Genomic DNA, 20,290 nt, shown 5'->3' on the forward strand with positions numbered 1-20,290 from the left:
CATTATGCTCATACACACAGGCACACACACCCATTCTGAAGGACGAGGAGAAGGGCGTCGGCTAGTTTGTGGAGTCTCCCTGTCCAGCCCATTTCTCATACTGGCTAATGGAGACACAATAAATGTCTGCCCCCTTCTTTTCCTTTCCTCCCTCCATCCCCCTAATCCTCCATCTTGAGGAGAGGAGCGCAGCACTTAGAGTAATGTAACTACCACTGGCTATTTGTAGACCACCTCACCCTTACTGCTTTGATTGGAAAAGCACTATATCGACGGAGCTGCATTGCTGTAAATTACATCATTCTCTTACTCTCTTTCTCTCTCTAATTCATTAATTAATAATTAATTGATTGCATTTATATAGCGCCTTTCCAGATGCTCAAAGCGCTGTAAAGGGGGAAAACTCACCTCATCCACCACCAATGTGTAGCACTCATTTGAGTGATGCACGGCAACCATTTGTGTCAGAACGCTCACCACACACCAGCTATCAGGTGGAGAGGTGAGGAGTGATATATGTCAATTGGAAATGAAGGCGGATGATTAGGTGGCCATGATGAAAATGAGGCCAGGTTGGGAATTTAGCCAGGACACCGGGGTTAACACCCCTACTCTTACGATAAGTGCCATTGGATTTTTAGTGACCAAAGAGAGTAAGGACACCCGTTTAACGTCCCATCCGAAAGACGCCACCCTACGCAGGGCGCCTCTAGCCTTTTGGGGGCCCTAAGCAAGATTCCACACATTTTGCCACGGGGTGTAAGGAAAATGGCACAGTTTTAAAGGAGGTAAAGGGATGTGGCTTCATGAGGTGACATGATATCAGAACAATCTCAGGTCTGTCGAGAACAGAGCATGTTCTGACACTTACACTAATTACTCCTGTAGATGATAATGAGATTACATTATTTATAATGAATAATGGCATGTATATCCAATTTCATTCCATTGTGTTAGTCCATTAATTGCATGGGCAGGAGTGATACCTCTGTGATGTTAGCCTGAAGGGGGTGTGAACAGAAGTAGAGTCCAATGTTCACCAGTACTTCCCCTAGTGATTTCTATCAGGGCTGCCAACACCAGCATTCTATTGAGATCTACACACGCACAGGTACAGATGTAGCACCTTAATTTGATCACCCTGTTGCAGGAGAACATTCCTGTAATCTTACATCTGTACGCAGGCACACAAACTCACACCATCAGAAACACCACCCACTGTGTCTGTGTTTAATTATCCCGACGGAGTGGAGCGACCTTGGGGTCCCAGTCCTCTGTGATGAGGTCATCGCCCATGGTTCGAGGGGAGAACAAACAGTACCCTGTCTGTTGCTACTTCACACCCCAACCAAGGTTTATGAAATGAATGAGCTAACTGGATCAGGGGCCAGATGGGGTCAGGGCATGGGAGGAGGTCTTGTATTCAGGTCAGTGTGACGCATCAGGTCAGGCATGTCAGTGGTCTGGTTTGGCATTACCAAAGGCTGTCAGTGTGTGTGTGTGTATGTGTGTGTGTTTGGCAGGAGAGTGTTTATCTGGGGTTCTGGAGAAAGGCATCAATCAAAGACAACATAATACAATAGCCATCACAGCTGTCAGACCTAGCAATCACGCACACACACACACACACACACACACACACACACACACACACACACACACACACACATACACACACCATATTGGCATATCAGCAGAGAAATCAGTCTGTCTATTCACTGTTCACTAAAGAGTGGGTTTGATGCCCTGAATGGAGGTCACAGAGGTAGGGCCACACATAAATACAAACAAATCACTGGAGCTGAATAGATCGTTTAGAGAGTAAAAGGAAGACCATGGGCCGTCATGTTGTTAGTCAGTCTCGCTTACTGTGGTGCATTACCCAGAGCTATAGAAACAGCCAGTCAGCACTCTCTTTATACTAGCTGTTTACAGCTCTCACACTGCACTGGTTATATGTAATACACAAAAACAATGAAAGACAAATTATCGATGTGCTAAATAATATAATTTATTTACCTCACATATGAATCATCATAATTTTATAGACACTGCATAAATAAATAAATAATTACGTAGCTGTAATTTTACCTCACCAAATGGATAAATCATTTCTAACGTTGCATTGAAACGTATATTCCATTTGCTCATATGCTGACTTTGTTGGTATATACATGTACCACACAAAAATGTACATTTCCATTTACAACATAGAACCAACCACATTTAGTATAGCCAGTCGAGCAACTGACATTATTATGTTTTTTATTCTTTCGTTTTTATTTATTTTCCATTGATACTGTAGAACATAAGACAGCATGAAGCCAGTCTCCTGGTTGAAGGAGAGGAGACGTTACATTCACATTACATTCTAAACAGACTACCTGACACACAACTCCTCTGACACTTTGCATAGCATCAGACCAGCTCCCAATACTACCCAAATTAAGGCCATCATTCAACAGATTCAAACAGATTAAAACTATATATTAAGACCAGCAAATGTTTACCAACAAATACTATGTGAGAGGAGTCAACCAGAGAACAGAAATACTCAACAACATCAAAACAACAACCACATTTCCCATCATCATCTCAAATCTGCATTTTGTCATGTTTTCTCTGACCAACCTATTGGTCAACAGATCTTCCTCAGCGTTCAGGGCTGGTTCGAGGCAATAGAGACATAAGCTTAGGGCCCCAGGCTGCTAGGGCCCCCCCCCACAAAAAACAAATATTTAAAAAAGGAAGTCAGTCAGGGTCTCAACTTACTATTGAGAGTTAGAATAGTATAATACACCAGGTGCAATTTCGAAATTTGGTTGTGCATCAGCATTTTTTCGCTTGTTATTTCAGTAAATGACCACATTTCCATCCAGCCATTTCATGCGCATGAATTACCTGACGCATGAAAAAAGTCACGACCGGGCTGATGGAAACAGGAAATGCCGGTACAATTTTATAAATGCCGACAGACAATTTGTTCGTTTGACATGGTGGGATCTTTTTGTGTATGTAAAATTAATTATGCGAGAAATGGCAGTGGAAGCGCCTTTATGCTCAAATATTGGTATAATAACCATCATATCGAAGTAAACTATAAAAAATGAAAATGTATGCACTCACTACTGTAAGTCGCTCTGGATAAGAGCGTCTGCTAAATTAGTAAAATGTAAATGTAAACTTGGAGTGACGCGATGATGTGTTGTATAGTCCTCCCACTACGACTCGGAAAATCATGCAGTTTATTAGGCTGCAGATGAAATAAGTTATGATGAACTTCACATGGTGGTGAATGTGCAAGCTGATGAGCTTGATGCTCCTTTCCAATAAATATTGAGGGTCTTCTTCTGGTGACATGATGATCGATGCTTGGCTGCCGTTTGAGAAACACAAAAAATATCGCTCTTATCCATTAATAATCTCATAATGTAGGGAGCCTACCTGCACTGTATCTGTGAGATGTTGGCTAGAGCGCACGTGCCAAGACCAGAGTAGGCACATTTGCTGTATAACTCAAAAGTTTTTGTGACAAAACCATTAGTCGAGCTGAAAATGCGATGGAAACCCATCTAACTTGTATTTTCCATTCGGTATATGGAAATGTAACCGCAAAAGTTATATTTATGCACAGCCTTTATCCACAAAAAGTCAGTTAGATGGAAACACATTTCTGGTGCGAAAATGCGCATACTGTTTTATGCAGATTTTAGAATATTCGCATGATAATCTGTCGAAAATGTGATGGAAACCTAGCTACTGACAGTCACTCAGTTAGCCATGTCAGCTAACAGTTTTTAGATTGGTAGTTAGACTAGTCAGCTATCTAAACTTGTAGTAATCTTGGCTGAATACCAAATGCCCAGGCGGCCTGACCTCCAGGGGGCCTCATTGATTTGGTTTAGTCATTCTCACTCAGATATCATATTAACATAGCATAAGTCATTACAAAATGTGTAGAATTGCAGGAAATTTGCTTTAAAACTGCAAAAAAAACTCTCTGACTCGTGGAAAAATATGTGCACTATTGCATGAAATGTGTTATAAATTTGAACATTTTCTCTACGCTCCATGGCAAAATGTGTAGAATTTCAGGAAATTAACTTTAAAACTTAAATTGTTCTCTCCAACGTCAAGAAGGGGGCCACGAAAAGGTTTTGCTGCAAGGCTAGAGCCGGCCCTGTCAGTGTTCACCTATCAAACTGTAACAACTGTGATAACAGATAGGTAGCTCATTCACTCAGCATAGGACCGGCTCGGCTTCCAATCATTACAACCACCGACACCAAAACAACCAGTGCTGTTCTTTTCCTGTCTCAGCTCATAACCAGCTTGGAACACTAATCAAATGTCCTCGGGGCAGACGGACAGAACGGACGGAGCGGAATTGAATCGATCGTGTCAATGGGTTATTGATACGATCCCTGGAGGAGCAATCTCGGCCTCCCCAAACCCCTCTGCTGCTGCTCTGCAGGCAATAACAGTTTAGAGAAGGAAACAAACGATCATAGGGCCCATCTCAAATGGTACCCTATTCCCTATATAGCGCACTACCTAACCTTATGTGGCTCTGGCCAAATGTAGTGCACTTTCTGATGCAGATGGACTCACAAAAACCACAGCTAGGTCCACTTTCAACCAGTATAGCCATTAATACAGCATTTGTATGGCTTGTCACCTATATTGCTGACACATGGTAGTTTCTCAGTAAAAACCTGGTCCATATAATCTGATGTAAGACTGTGAAATAAAGCAAGCATTCCCCTCCAACACAACAGCACAGTATTGAACCTCTACACCTGCAGAGAGGAGGGTTTTGGCACATGGACAACATGGAACAGGATTTGGGTTTCTCTTTTCAACCCTGTTCAAATCCAGTTACTATTAAAATATTGTTAACACTGAGTATTCTGAACTGTACAAGGTTATTGTGTGTAAATTGGAGAAAAAAAATTAAAACAGACAGACATTTTGTTTGTTCTCAAGATTAAAAACAATCAACAGTTTGGAATGACTTATAATTATACAGATATATTTAAAGCATTGACCCTAAAAACATTATTGCTCTATTAGTAAGTTAATTCTAAGCAAATTAGGAAATAATCGAATGCCGATTTCAGACACACATACCTAATGGATATGAATTTGTTCATGCACGCACGTACACACACACACACACACACACACACACACAATTAAATATTGCACTATTCTCATCACCCTCTGGGCTGGCGTCCCTCTCAGAGCTCCCTTTTGACACAGACAGACAGTTATATTTTATACTTTGATTACCTTACCTTTATAATGACTCCATTTACTGTAGCAGCACTGAGAACAGAAAACTAAAATGGCGTTGGTGTTTGATTCACAGAGAGTCAGTCAGTGGTCGATATGATGAGAACACGATGGGGCTGGATGGCTGGACAGACCTGGTCTGGGCCTGGGTTCAAGGCTCTATATCAGGGCTGGCTAACCCTTCTGCTGGAGAGCGATTGGGTATGCAGGCTTTTGCTCCAGCCCTACTGTAGCACACCTGGTTGAGCTATTCAAGATCCTGATGAGCAGCTGATTAGTAGCGTCAGGTATGTTAGAGCAGGGATGGAGCAAAATTCTGCATGAGGGTAGTTCCCCAGGAGGGCTGGCCACCCCTGGCCTTGGTTCTAGTCAGTTCTGGGTCCAGATCTGGCTCTGGGTCCTGGTCTCTACTTCCTGGTCTCTACTTCCTGGTCTCTACTTCCTGGTCTCTACTCGTGGTCGTTGTTTAAGGACTCGGGGCTGGACTCCTCATCGTCACTGAGAGCCTCTATGTTCGTAAACGTCCCGGCCAGTGATGTGCTGAGGCGAGTTTTGACCGGCGCCATCTCCGACAGGATGATGTTGTCATTACTGACCAGCGTGGTCTTGTCCATGATCTCCTTACTGTGTTTGGACACCACAGCATCCATGAAGTCATACTTATGAGACAGAGTCCCAGACTCAAACAGGTACTTGAGCAGGTAGGAGAAGGCCACGTTACCCAGGAAGGAGGCCAGCATGGAGACCGTTTTAAAGGGGAAGCGCTGCTGGATGAAGTACTCCACGTCTCCAGTCAGGTGGTGGATCTTCTCCTGCTGCACCCAGCCAGGGTAGTAGATAAAGGGGGGTAGTTTGAGGTAGGGCTCCCCTCCGCCAATACGCAGCAGCAGCCCAAAGACGTAGCCGGCCACCGAGCCGTACGTGTTGGTTCCCTTGATGAAGAGCACGCTGAGCAGCTGAGGGAAGATGATAACATAGACCAGGTCGGAGCTCAGGTACCACAGGCCATACACCGTCCCCGTGAGCAACGCCATGGCCGTGGCCAGAGCTCCAAACACAAAGATGGTGATACGCATCACCCACACGATCTCACGGTCTGTCGCCTATGGGGGTTGAGGAGAAGGAAAGGTGGAGGAGGGACAAGACTGTTTCAGTTCATTTATCTTCTGTTTAATGTATTTGAATATGTGCAAATAACCTATGTGAACATTTAAATACAGAAATTAAACATTGTAGTTTGTGTTAGATATTAATTTGTGACACAAACCTACATATTGAATATTTAGATTTGAATATCTGGCAGCGATTTATTCCCAGAAGGCCCCAGCACTGGACCAGAAGTTTATGGACAGAAATGTCCTGGTAAGTTATTCAGAAACTTTAGTGATGGGCTTTAGCGTTTAACGTTTGTAACTGTGTGCGTTTGTGTGTGTACCGTGTATGTACTGTGTGTTTACTGCGTGTGTGTGCGTGCCTGCATGTGTGTGCGTGCCTGCATGTGTGTTTGTGTGTGTATGTGTGTGTGTGTGTGTGCGAGTGTGTGCATGTGTGTATACTCACAGACTGTCTGAAGGCCAGCTGGTAGATGTTTCTGGCGAACATGGAACTGGCTGAAAGGATGGAGGAGTCTGCTGATGACATCACAGCGGCAGACACCGCCCCCAGACCGAAGAAGGAGATCCAGGATGGGCACAGGTGCTGCAGCACGATGGGCAGAATCATATCTGATTGGTCCTTCTCTTTGGGAGGAATTGCCCCATATGTAGTCTGGTTCCAGTCTGGGGAATACAACAGACATAGTAGTTTACGTACTTTCGTACCAAAATGTATATGGGCAGGCTTTATGAAATGTATATGGGCAGGCTTTATAAAATGTATATGTGCAGGGTTTATAAAATGTGTATGGGCAGGGTTTATAAAATGTGTATGGGCATGGTTTATAAAATGTATATCTGTAGATTTACTCAAATCCGTACAAACAGCAGATGTTATTAAATCTGTCTGTTAGATAATATCTCTAGTTTCGAAGCCATATTATGACACTATTCTGAACGTTCTCATTTCATCAGTGATGACAGGAACTGCATGTCTCTCAACAGGCGAGATACAGCTTCTCAGCAGATGAATAAATCATTACAACATCAGAACATGTAACTGCCATCTGAGTACCTTATCTCCCCCTCCATTCTGCCACTCCCCCCTTCCCCTGTCTCCTCACTCATCCGTGTCAGTCATATCCCTAGTCAGTCAGTCTCTCTCTCCTTCTCTCTTCTGGACTTCAACAAACAGCTGTTGATTAACGATGACTTTGATGAAGAATCTTCAGATCAACCTAATTAATTAGTCTTCCTTCTGATGTAATATTGACAGAAATCACATCTAATGAATCCCTCTTCGTGCTGTATGACAGCAGCCGTCTGGTGTTGTTTACCCACTGTATCCTGCCTGCTGGTTTATACATCTGAGCTGAGCTATGTTGTAATAGCTAATAGAGAAAGATGTGGCTTTTGATCATACTTCCCATTAGCAAATAATGTGACTGGATTCATGGATATGAACAACGTAATGAATGAGAAAATATGTGTGAGACAAACGCGTGTGTGTGTATGTGAGTGTGTGCGTGCCTGCATGCATGTGTGACGCATGCGTGTTCATGTGTGTGTGTGTGTATGTATGTGAGTGTGTGCGTGCCTGTGTGCGTGTGCACGCATGCGCGTGTGTGTGTGTGTGTATGTGTGTGAGTGTGTGTGTGTGTGTGTGTGTGTATGCATGTGTGTGTGTGTGTGTATGTGTGTGAGGGTTTACCTGTGGAGGCCCCTATCGCTCCTATAAGGACGGAGGGGACAGCCATGACCAGGCAACCTGCGGCAGCGATGAAGGATAGAACCTGGGCGTACGTAGCTGAAGAGGCAGAGAGAACCCGTTGAAAATACACCTGCCACGGAATCCCCCCCAACATCTAGGGACAGAAACACCACAGTCAATACACACGATACACAACAAACCAACACACAGCTTTATAATGAATACATACTCCAAACCTAAACATAATTACATTATAGTCAATATAATTTACTGATGATTATAGTGACTGATGACATACCAGAAGACAGAAGTTGTCGATCCACATCCATGTGTCTGCTGAGTCTATCTTGCCCAGCCAGGGTGTCTGGTACACAGCCTCTTTAGCTGTCACACTGATGCTTGACACAGCTGGGTTGGACAGGGCAAACGGCACACTGACCCACTGAGAGAGAGAGAGAGAAGGGGGGGGGTATTGTTCAGCTCCATGGTCAGCGCTGGAGAGCACGTCATGTTGTATGGCAAAGGAGGAAGTACACTTTCCCTTTGTGTTGGACTCACCAGTCCCAGGAAGATACAGAAGAGCTGCACCACGTCAGTGTAGGCCACAGAGTACAGGCCTCCCACCAGGGTGTAGAAGATGGCTATCAGGGCTGAGATCACCACCGACATGTTGATGTCAATGTCCACAATCACACTCAAAGTAGCCCCTAGACAAAACACAGGGACACACACACATCAGCAGCAGGTATAAAGTCAGGTCTGATGTGTAAAATAAATAACGATGTGGTGCTATAGTCGAAGACCTGATTATTGAAGAATGTATACTGTATTCATTTTCCTCATCTCTTCCTTTTCAATAAGGATTTTTCATTTGAATTGATGGAGTTAAAATAGGATGGTTCCCAAGCCTACCCAGGGCTGACAAGATGGCGGCGGACCAGAAGATCTCCCCCATGAGCGCGGGAATGAAGAGCAGCCCCCCCATGCGCTTCCCGTATATCTGCTGGAATGGGTCCAGCATGGTGACGTAACCCCGGGAGCGCATGGGCTTGGCAAAGAACAGGCCACCTGGAGCACGAGAGAGACACCATTAACGCACATCTGTCACTGAGATACTGGGTTGTTCCACGAAATGATTAGTGATTCATTTTAAGGTTAAAAAACAATGACAACCTGTCCCTCATTTTAAGGTCAACCCTGTTACATGAAGTGAACTCTCGTTTTAATATGGTGAAAAACTTTTTTTGTTTTTTTTAAAGAAACATTATACATCTAATAGTCAAATCATAATGTAAAAGCAGGTGAGCTGGTTCTACTATTTTTGGCCATTTTCTGGTGTTTTGTGTTGAAAAACTGAGCGGTTCGAGCATAACTCATCAACGCTGTTACCCATAGATAGACAGGCTAGAAATATTTTCACAATTTAAATTATTTGTAAAGCTGGCATTCAATGACCACTCCCTGTTGCACACAAAAAGCTGCCATTCCCCCTTTAGCAAGGGGATTCATGGCTGATATAACATGAAACAGTAAACACTTTATTTGGCACTTAGACTAATAGGCTTACTATAATATTTTTAAAAAATTTAACCTCTTGAGATGGGAAAACTTGTTGTTTTATGAAGTTGAACATGTGCTCTTTATGACAGAATGTAAACATTTGGAGAAATAAAACGTCTTTTTTTTCACAAAGTTACACCACTCAAAAGGCACCTAATTGGTGGAACGACCGTACTATATACTACCCTTCATTGATGTTGATGAATGCAAACACAATTGGATAAGTGTCCTTACCTACTACCAGACTGAGGGCGTATCCAAAGGGAGCCTGTGCCCAGGCCAGGCCGTAGTCAGGCAGGTAGACATACTCTGCCGTCCCGTTGATGTAGCCGCCGCCCACCCATGTAGCTGGAGGAGAGGTTCATCACATAGTTTAAGATTTCCAAAAATATTTAACACACATTAATAAGCCTCGTCTCCAAAAATGTCTCAAATTGTTTTAGTGTTATAGTTACAGTGGGGGAAAAAAGTATTTAGTCAGCCACCAATTGTGCAAGTTCTCCCACTTAAAAAGATGAGAGAGGCCTGTAATTTTCATCATAGGTACACGTCAACTATGACATACAAAATGAGGAAATAAAATCCAGAAAATCACATTGTAGGATTTGTTATGAATTTATTTGCAAATTATGGTGGAAAATAAGTATTTGGTCAATAACAAAAGTTTCTCAATACTTTGTTATATACCCTTTGTTGGCAATGACACAGGTCAAACGTTTTCTGTAAGTCTTCACAAGGTTTTCACACACTGTTGCTGGTATTTTGGCCCATTCCTCCATGCAGATCTCCTCTAGAGCAGTGATGTTTTGGGGCTGTCACTGGGCAACACGGACTTTCAACTCCCTCCAAAGATTTTCTATGGGTTTGAGATCTGGAGACTGGCTAGGCCACTCCAGGACCTTGAAATGCTTCTACGAAGCCACTCCTTCGTTGCCCGGGCGGTGTGTTTGGGATCATTGTCATGCTGAAAGACCCAGCCACGTTTCATCTTCAATGCCCTTGCTGATGGAAGGAGGTTTTCACTCAAAATCTCACGATACATGGCCCCATTCATTCTTTCCTTTACACGGATCAGTCGTCCTGGTCCCTTTGCAGAAAAACAGCCCCAAAGCATGATGTTTCCACCCCCATGCTTCACAGTAGGTATGGTGTTCTTTGGATGCAACTCAGCATTCTTTGTCCTCCAAACACGACGAGTTGAGTTTTTACCAAAAAAGTTCTATTTTGGTTTCATCTGACCATATGACATTCTCCCAATCCTCTTCTGGATCATCCAAATGCACTCTAGCAAACTTCAGACGGGCCTGGACATGTACTGGCTTAAGCAGGGGGACACGTCTGGCACTGCAGGATTTGAGTCCCTGGCGGCGTAGTGTGTTACTGATGGTAGGCTTTGTTACTTTGGTCCCAGCTCTCTGCAGGTCATTCACTAGGTCCCCCCGTGTGGTTCTGGGATTTTTGCTGACCGTTCTTGTGATCATTTTGACCCCACGGGGTGAGATCTTGCGTGGAGCCCCAGATCGAGGGAGATTATCAGTGGTCTTGTATGTCTTCCATTTCCTAATAATTGCTCCCATAGTTGATTTCTTCAAACCAAGCTGCTTACCTATTGCAGATTCAGTCTTCCCAGCCTGGTGCAGGTCTACAATTTTGTTTCTGGTGTCCTTTGACAGCTCTTTGGTCTTGGCCATAGTGGAGTTTGGAGTGTGACTGTTTGAGGTTGTGGACAGGTGTATTTTATACTGATAACAAGTTCAAACAGGTGCCATTAATACAGGTAACGAGTGGAGGACAGAGGAGCCTCTTAAAGAAGAATTTACAGGTCTGTGAGAGCCAGAAATCTTGCTTGTTTGTAGGTGACCAAATACTTATTTTCCACCATAATTTGCAAATAAATTCATAAAAAATCCTACAATGTGATTTTCTGGAATTTTTTTTTCTCAATTTGTCTGTCATAGTTGACGTGTACCTATGATGAAAATTACAGGCCTCTCTCATCTTTTTAAGTGGGAGAACTTGCACAATTGGTGGCTGACTAAATACTTTTTTTCCCCACTGTATGTGTTTTTCATAGACTTAATTTTAGAGCCACATTGTAGCCTTCAAATCAATCACACAACCAATATCCAACATCCAATCACAAAAACAATATCAAATCTGATAACATTTGGTATTAACATTGTACATTTAGTCGAATAAATCACAGAGCGTTAATAACTTAGTTGTTATTCCCGGTTAATAGAGCTAATGAATATGTCAGGAATGCTGAGTTACGCAACAGTTCACATAGATCAAGTAAGCTACCATTATTTTCACGAGCATTTCTGTAACTGGCGGAAAATAAATAATTGATGAGTTTTCACTCCTATAAAAGCCTGTACCTCCGGGGTCTGTTATTAAAATAGCATCAAAGACATTAGTTAGGAAATGCTCTGGGTCTTTAATTTACTCTGGCGTCAATTGATGTTGCTCTCACTAAAACAAGGGAATAATTATGATAATGAGTCGGGGTGCATTTACAATAGCCTGTCGATACATTGTGTTCTCCAACTCGATAAAAACGCTGTCGTTGACATTTAGGTCATTGATTTTCGCGATGCCTATCGCAACAATTGATAAAGGTCCGTGCGTAAAACCGGTCCGCGGTGCTGGTCTGACTGCTGTATGGGGAAAAACAGTCACACAGGCATTTGTCTTAATACGTCAATTTCCATTGTGTCATGAGGAACATGATTGATTTAAATTCCCCCATCACTAAATTGTCTCTAAAGTTGACAGCGGAAATATTTGGAAATAAAAGCAAGGTGCAATGTCCTCTCCAACAATTCAGTCAATTTAGGAAGAAGTCTACATTTAAATTTAAACCATCCTCATAGAAAACAATGGTAGGTTTTCAAATCATGAATTAAATGTTGTTTCACTGAATTGAAAACTGAGTTGGCCCCAAGCCAACCCAGCCCTGCCACAATCTCTCTCCAAGTCGCGAAGTCTCCAGACATTTGAACCATGTCACAACTCACATGTCACAACTCACCGGTCATTGTGAATCCACCGACGAACAACCCGATGTCCCTCCCGCCGACCATAATGGTTTCACTGCGGTCCTGGCCCTCCGACACCCCAGAGTTCTTGTTCTTCCACGCCGCCCATATCCCCACTCCCAGAATAAGCAAGTAGAAGATCACTATAGCCACGATCCCCTCGGCGTGGACGGCCATCCTCTTCCACTGCGGTGATCAGTCTCTGCGTGAGGAACGGCGTTTCATTGAGACCTGCGCCAGGGATGGAGAGGTGAAGAACAGAAGCCACTCAGCCACTCCCGGTGAAGTGGTCATCAGACGCACAATCAAACGTGTTTCTTGAGACAAACCGATTAGATGTGTTATTACTTCATTGGCTGATTAATAATTATTTGAATAATATATTGGCTATAATATTATTTGACAATCTGAGCTCTCTCTCTTTCCACTCCTTTGTTGAAGATTTTGTGGACTGTTTGATTTATATGTTGACCAAAAACATAATACACCCAATAATGAATATGAGTTTAACAATAATGTTTGAAAATAAAACAGGGAATGTGATTGTAACAATTTTTTATCAGATGTAGAAAAGGCTTGGTTCTATACCGGTTTCATATGTGCGTAAAATGCGCTTTACGCATTCCGGAGTGCACGCCCTGCCAGGAAAATAAAGTGCTGAGAAATTGTAACTGGATGGGTCTTTCCTGCCACACCACGAAAATCAAAGCACTTTTCGGGTTTAATTCCTGCTGACGGCAGGGTTTCAGGAGCGGCTAAAGCAGGAATACGACTTCCTTTCAAAGACCCGCCACTCTCTCACACACACACACCTATACGTAATTTCAGCTCATGGCTTCTACTTTAACTTAATGAAATCTGAGTCGACAGTTACTTAACAAACCAGTTGAAACATATATTTAAAGACAATTGTTTGGAGAACGAGGGAGTGCCCTGTCCAGGACACAGTGTGTATTCCTCCTACCTTTATAGTTGGCTCTTAAATGGACGTCGGGCGGTGGTTATAAAAGTGCGACCAACTGGATTTCCAGAGAATAATGGGTAAGACCCTGGTAGGAAAAGTCTTAGAACTCAACGTAATCCAAGCCACCTGTGTGTAATTCCCCAGTGGTTTATGAGAACGATATTCGTCAGAGAGAGAGAGGGGGGGAGGGGGGGGGGGGGGTAACTAATTGGGAAAGGAAGACCAGTGAAGGTCTTCCAAGAAAGGACAGGAAAATAACTAATTGGGAATGGCATGACGCACACCCAAGGGAGAGATGTCCTATAAAACATCCGTTAACTCGCCAGGTTACATTTAGGCGTGATTGACGTTCACACAGGCGCCTGTTGAGTGGAAATGAAAGCACTGCGCTTTTTTACGCGGGAGAATATTGAGATAGTGGGATGGTTAGAATGCCCGATGGATGGCCTCTGTCTTGCTACATCCAGTAACATTTAAATGATTTATTTATCTTATGCAGGATAGCGTCTAGCATTATAGCCATGGGCAATGGGAACGAGAATCATTATAAACATAAAATGCATAAATTAGCCTGTACACCTACAGCAGGGTTCCCCAATTTCCGATTCGGCGCGGGTGCGGAAAAATTCCAACAAATCAGATCCAAGTGATTTTAATTTTGGAAACCTGTTACCAAATATTCCCACGCACAATATAGATACATGTGATCTTATACAAATGTAAGCAAGGTTTGAAATTATTATGTTTTAGTCAAATATATTTGTTTGGGCTTTTTGCGGTAACTTTGCAGTCTACACATTATTTATAATTATGTTCAGGCCCCCAACCATCCGCTCTAGTTGATGATCCCTGACCTACAACATTGGGCTGCTTTCGTGTGCATTGTGTAGCTCTGTGTGGCGTGCGTCAAGGATTTGGAGATAGCCAATCAGGGATTTGGAAGATAAAGTCGCAAGAGTCCTATTGTTGCTGTCCATGGTACTGAAATGTGGAAACAGCCATTTCCATCCAATCTATCGGTTTTCAGTCTGTTCAAGCAATTTACTCAATTCAGTGCACATTTCATATAGGCATTGTCTAATTTCAAAGAGCAATGGACCTCTTTTTGCATTGAAGATTGGAAAGGTATTTTTCATTTCTATATTTAGACAGAACATGTTGACCAATTTAATAAATAGGCTACCGGACAGCTGACTACTCTGTTCCTCTGACAGCTCGGTCTAATTTACCGTGCTTTATGTTGACAGTCTGCCAGAGAGAGGATACATCTAATTGGATAGCTTCAGAATACATAAACAACTCAAGAACATGTCCACGCGCCTGGCGCGGCTAAAAGCGCAGCTAGAGGCCTGCAACAGGAGACAGACAACAATAATGAATCGATATGGACTGCGATATGGACTGCGTGAAAATTATCAAATCCAGCCTTTTGCATACTTAAAACGGCAGTAAAAATTGGATAAACGTTTCAAATACATATACAATTTAAAGGGAGTTTGACTTGGATATATTGATATAGGGATTGGACATAATTAATGGAAATTCTAGGAACCTTTTGAAAAGCAGTTTCATTGAAACATTGTCTATATGAAAAGGTCCTTTTCACATTGTCAATGTTTAAATGAAACTGCGTTCGAAGCTGCCTGTCTTCAACCCAGAACAAGTTTGGTATCTTCCAGGCAATTGCCTAGTATTTCTTTCTTGAACAGTGAACGCCACTCACCTTCTAGACAGGCTGTTGGTGCCACCGTGTGGTCATCGTAGGCCTGGCACAGATCACGTTTCCTAGAAGTTTCTGCGCTTTAGTCCAGTTAAGCTAATGTACATAGTGAGTATCCTACCACCATACACAAGCTCAAACGTAGTCTGTTGCATGGTGACTGTATTTTAAAATAGCAGTATAAGTATAAAGCAGTTTACAAATATGAGACTATATACTGTTGTGAAAACAGCCACAAAGTTATGAGCAATGAAACGGGAACAAATAATACATGTGAAATAAAACTTGACTGCTGTCATTTCCCTAAAGGCCTTTATAAAGGAAGCTCCATTTGTATCAGGGAATAAGTCCTGTTAATGTTTTTCAGCTCTTATAGTAAACATATAGTAAGCATTTTTCTTATTTTGTTGCCTTACAACCTGGAATTAAAATAGATTTTTTTGGGGTTTGTATCATTTGATTTACACAACATGCCTACCACTTTGAAGATGCAAAATATTTTTGTTGTTGTTAAACAAACAAGAAATAAGACAAAAAAACAGAAAACTTGAGCGTGCATAACTATTCTCGGGGTGATGAGAGGTGTTGGGTTTGCGCCAGACTTAGTGTTTTCCTTGATGGCCAAAAGGCTCAATTTTAGTGTCATCTGACCAGAGTACCTTCTTCCATATGTTTGGGGAGTCTCCCACATGCCTTTTGGCGGACACATTTTACATTACATTTTAGTCATTTAGCAGACGCTCTTATCCAGAGCGACTTATAGTTAGTGAGTGCATACATTTTTCATACTACCAAACGTGTTTGCTTATTTTTTTCTTTAAGCAATGGCTTTTTTCTGGCCACTCTTCCGTAAAGCCCAGCTCTGTGGAGTGTACGGCTTAAAGTGGTCCTATGGACAGATACTCCAATCTTTGCTGTGGAGCTTTCAGCTCCTTCAGGGTTATCTATATTTGGATAGCTCGTTGGTCTTCATGGTGCCGCTTGCTTGGTGGTGCCCCTTGCTTAGTGGTGTTGCAGACTCTGGGGCCTTTCAGAACAGGTGTCTATATACTGAGATCATGTGACACCTAGATTACACACAGCGGGACTTTATTTAACTAATTATGTGACTTCTGAAGGTAATTGGTTGCACCAGATCTTATTTAGGGGCTTCATAGCAAAGGGGGTGAATACATATGCACGCACCACTTTTCCGTTATTTTTTTCAATTCACTTCACCAATTTGGACTATTTTGTGTATGTCCATTACATGAAATCCAAATAAAAATCAATTTAAATTACAGGTTGTAATGCAACAAAATAGGAAAAACGCCAAAGGGGATGAATACTTTTGCAAGGTACTGTAAGGAGTACAGGATTATCATGTGGGCAGTCGTAGAGAAGAAGGACACAACCTGAACAACATCAACACTGTAAACTCATCCTCGCTGACTCTCTGGAGGTCTGCTGGAAAGTCATTGAGTGTGTACACTGCTCAAAAAAACAAAGGGAACACTTAAACAACACAATGTAACTCCAAGTCAATCACACTTCTGTGAAATCAAACTGTCCACTTAGGAAGCAACACTGATTGACAATACATTTCACATGCTGTTGTGCAAATGGAATAGACAACAGGTGGAAATTATAGGCAATTAGCAAGACACCCCCAATAAAGGACTGGTTTTGCAGGTGGTGACCACAGACCACTTCTCAGTTCCTATGCTTCCTGGCTGATGTTTTGGTCACTTTTGAATGCTGGCGGTGCTTTCACTCTAGTGGTAGCATGAGAGGGAGTCTACAACCCACACAAGTGGCTCAGGTAGTGCAGCTCATCCAGGATGGCACATCAATGCGAGCTGTGGCAAGAAGGTTTGCTGTGTCTGTCAGCGTAGTGTCCAGAGCATGGAGGCGCTATCAGGAGACAGGCCAGTACATCAGGAGACGTGGAGGAGGCCGTAGGAGGGCAAAAACCCAGCAGCAGGACCGCTACCTCCGCCTTTGTGCAAGGAGGAACAGGGGGAGCACTGCCAGAGCCCTGCAAAATGACCTCCAGCAGGCCACAAATGTGCATGTGTCTGCTCAAACGGTCAGAAACAGACTCCATGAATGTGGTATGAGTGCCCGACGTCCACAGGTGGGGGTTGTGCTTACAGCCCAACACCGTGCAGGACGTTTGGCATTTGCCAGAGAACACCAAGATTGGCAAATTCGCCACTGGCGACCTGTGCTCTTCACAGATGAAAGCAGGTTCACACTGAGCACATGTGACAGACGTGACAGAGTCTGGAGACGCCGTGGAGAACGTTCTGCTGCCTGCAACATCCTCCAGCATGACCGGTTTGGCGGTGGGTCAGTCATGGTGTGGGGTGGCATTTCTTTGGGGGGCCGCACAGCCCTCCATGTGCTCGCCAGAGGTAGCCTGACTGCCATTAGGTACCGAGATGAGATCCTCAGACCCCTTGTGAGACCATATGCTGGTGCGGTTGGGCCTGGGTTCCTCCTAATGCAAGACAATGCTAGACCTCATGTGGCTGGAGTGTGTCAGCAGTTCCTGCAAGAGGAAGGCATTGATGCTATGGACTGGCCCGCCCGTTCCCCAGACCTGAATCCAATTGAGCACATCTGGGACATCATGTCTCGCTCCATCCACCAACGCCACGTTGCACCACAGACTGTCCAGGAGTTGGCGGATGCTTTAGTCCAGGTCTGGGAGGAGATCCCTCAGGAGACCATCCGCCACCTCATCAGGAGCATGCCCAGGCGTTGTATGGAGGTCATACAGGCACGTGGAGGCCACACACACTACTGAGCCTCATTTTGACTTGTTTTAAGGACATTACATCAAAGTTGGATCAGCCTGTAGTGTGGTTTTCCACTTTAATTTTGAGGGTGACTCCAAATCCAGACCTCCATAGGTTGATACATTTGATTTCCATTGATAATTTTTGTGTGATTTTGTTGTCAGCACATTCAACTATGTAAAGAAAAAAGTATTTAATAAGATTATTTCATTCATTCAGATATAGGATGTGTTATTTTAGTGTTCCCTTTATTTTTTTGAGCAGTGTACTTCCTCACTTGAAAGTAACTTGAGTCTTTATTTTGTAGTCATTGAGTTTGAACCTCCCTCAATCAGCCTCTATTATCTTCCACACTCAGACACAATCATTGAGTGTTTCCACTTCCACACTAGGAAGCAATCATTGAGTGTGTACTCCATCCCTCAGACGTAGTCGTTGAGTCTGTAGCCATTGCTGGACACTGAGGTGCGTGAGGGGGTGTGGTTCCCTTTCAGGGCGACAGGGGGATAGTAGGGGGGTGCTTGGGTGTTGGGGGTGTTTATAGTACTGAAGACGAGGGGAGGAGGAGGGTGGCGATAACGAGGTAGATGGAGGGGGTTCCTGGGCCGCCCCTCACAGTTCCAACAGAGCACCGCCCCTCCCATCAGACTAAGACAGGCTGAGACGTAGCCCAAATATACTGCCACACCAATCTCATACCTTATACCTGCAACACAAAGTAACATTTCTTGTTATTTTGTAATTGTTTGTTATTTCTGCAAACATGTTTAAATAAAAAAAGACTAGTAGCAGAGTTATAAAATACATACATAAAGATGAATTAAATATATTGAATAGTACCTTCAGGTATGATGGGGTTGTAGAAGTCAAGGATGACATCATTGGTTGTCCAGCAGACAGTGATTAGGCAGAGCATGCCTGCAGACAGGAAGCAGACCCCTCCACTGATGGCCAGGGCGTGCTTGGTGGATGGCAGGTAGCTTAGTGGGTAAGAGCGTTGTGCCAGTAACCGAAAGGTCGCTGGTTCTAATCCCCGAGCCGACTAGGTGAAAAACCTGTCGATGTGGCCTTGAGCAAGGCACTTAACCCTAATTGCTCCTGTAAGTCGCTCTGGATAAGAGCGTCTGCTAAATGACCAATTATTTTTTTTATTTATGAGCCGCGGGCACAGCGGGTACACTTCATCCCTGCAGAGGACACGAGGACTGCCAGGGTGGAGGTCAGGCAGGATAGCAACATCAACGCCCGTGCCGCCTAGGGAGGGAGGGAGTGAGAGGAGTTTAGTATCATAATGGCTGTTGCTCAAATGACACCCTGCCCCCATTTTAATAAACTACCATGTGCTCAAATTAATCTAATCAATTAATCAATCAATCAACAAATCAATCAACCAATCATTCCTACCTGCAGGTCAGGTGGCAGAGCCAGCATTGAGCGGTATACTTCACACTGGTAGATGCCCGTGCTGTGCCACACACACTCCGTCCAGAGCCCCTTCAAGAAGGCAGTGGCTGTGATGAAGTTAGAGCCCACATAGGCCGTCCGCCTCCAGTGGGGGAGCACCGTAGCAACTACACTACCCACAAGCCCCAGCAGACCCAGGAAGAAGCCCATCAGCTGGACCGCCATGCTGGCCATGCCTGGAACATCCGCTATTGAACAACTGCACACACAGACAACTACACAATGCTACACACAACACACACAAATCAACACACACAGAGCCACACGCACAACCACACAATAATTTGAGACGTGAGTTTAGTATCCTATTATTCTCCTCTTTAGCTCTGGTTCCCAGCTGTACAGTTGGAACTCCAGTAGGTCTAGAGTCAGTCACGGTGTTGAAGCCATCCTGCAGTGGTGGTCCCTTTGGGGCTCAGGGGTTGTGGTTTCGCTGGCTTCAGTGTTGTGTACGGAGCTCTGTGCAGTAACTTCAGTCTCTGGGGCTAGGGTTCAGTTGTTGTCTCTCTAGAGTTGTTTTAAACAATGGCTGTGTCTTCCATGTGTTCTCTAGAGCTCTTTAACAGATGCTTCTGCTGAGGGTTCTATCCCTGGTGTCATTGAGTCTGTGACTAATAAGTTATTCGTTCAGCTCCACGTGTTGAGCGTGGTCCTCTGA

The 20,290-nt window shown here is 43.7% G+C and overlaps 2 protein-coding genes across 2 annotated transcripts; both read right to left on the minus strand.

The window, feature by feature from the left end:
• Window positions 1-3,495: 3,495 nt before the first annotated feature.
• LOC121571718 (high-affinity choline transporter 1-like) lies at window positions 3,496-13,790 on the minus strand. The gene is made up of 9 exons (XM_041883358.2): window positions 13,666-13,790; window positions 12,695-12,932; window positions 9,895-10,008; window positions 9,013-9,168; window positions 8,659-8,807; window positions 8,399-8,542; window positions 8,101-8,254; window positions 6,856-7,073; window positions 3,496-6,398 (listed from the first exon to the last, which is right to left on the minus strand). The coding sequence occupies exons 2-9, from the start codon at window positions 12,876-12,878 to the stop codon at window positions 5,745-5,747; spliced, it is 1,773 nt and encodes a 590-aa protein (XP_041739292.1). The 5' UTR covers window positions 12,879-12,932; window positions 13,666-13,790; the 3' UTR covers window positions 3,496-5,744.
• Window positions 13,791-18,590: 4,800 nt separating this feature from the next.
• Window positions 18,591-19,806, minus strand: LOC121572830 (claudin-14-like). Its single transcript, XM_041884861.1, has 4 exons — window positions 19,573-19,806; window positions 19,326-19,422; window positions 19,009-19,140; window positions 18,591-18,874 (listed from the first exon to the last, which is right to left on the minus strand). The coding sequence occupies exons 1-4, from the start codon at window positions 19,804-19,806 to the stop codon at window positions 18,591-18,593; spliced, it is 747 nt and encodes a 248-aa protein (XP_041740795.1).
• Window positions 19,807-20,290: the final 484 nt, after the last annotated feature.

The sequence above is a fragment of the Coregonus clupeaformis genome, chromosome 29 (genome assembly GCF_020615455.1).
Source record: "Coregonus clupeaformis isolate EN_2021a chromosome 29, ASM2061545v1, whole genome shotgun sequence".
NCBI classification, from domain to species: Eukaryota; Metazoa; Chordata; class Actinopteri; order Salmoniformes; family Salmonidae; genus Coregonus; species Coregonus clupeaformis.

What these genes read in the sequence shown, in the direction of transcription:
- LOC121571718 (XM_041883358.2), bottom strand. Translation starts at nt 12,878, where the DNA reads ATGGCCGTCCACGCCGAGGGGATCGTGGCTATAGTGATCTTCTACTTG. An exon ending in CGCCATCTTGTCAGCCCTGG is followed by an intron (nt 8,808 to 9,012) that starts GTAGGCTTGGGA and finishes TGTTTTGTCTAG; the next exon opens with GGGCTACTTTGAGTGTGATT. An exon ending in AGCTGGCCTTCAGACAGTCT is followed by an intron (nt 6,399 to 6,855) that starts GTGAGTATACAC and finishes CAACCCCCATAG; the next exon opens with GCGACAGACCGTGAGATCGT.
- LOC121572830 (XM_041884861.1), bottom strand. Translation starts at nt 19,806, where the DNA reads ATGGCCAGCATGGCGGTCCAGCTGATGGGCTTCTTCCTGGGTCTGCTG. An exon ending in CTCTGCCACCTGACCTGCAG is followed by an intron (nt 19,423 to 19,572) that starts GTAGGAATGATT and finishes CTCCCTCCCTAG; the next exon opens with GCGGCACGGGCGTTGATGTT. An exon ending in CAACCCCATCATACCTGAAG is followed by an intron (nt 18,875 to 19,008) that starts GTACTATTCAAT and finishes TTTGTGTTGCAG; the next exon opens with GTATAAGGTATGAGATTGGT.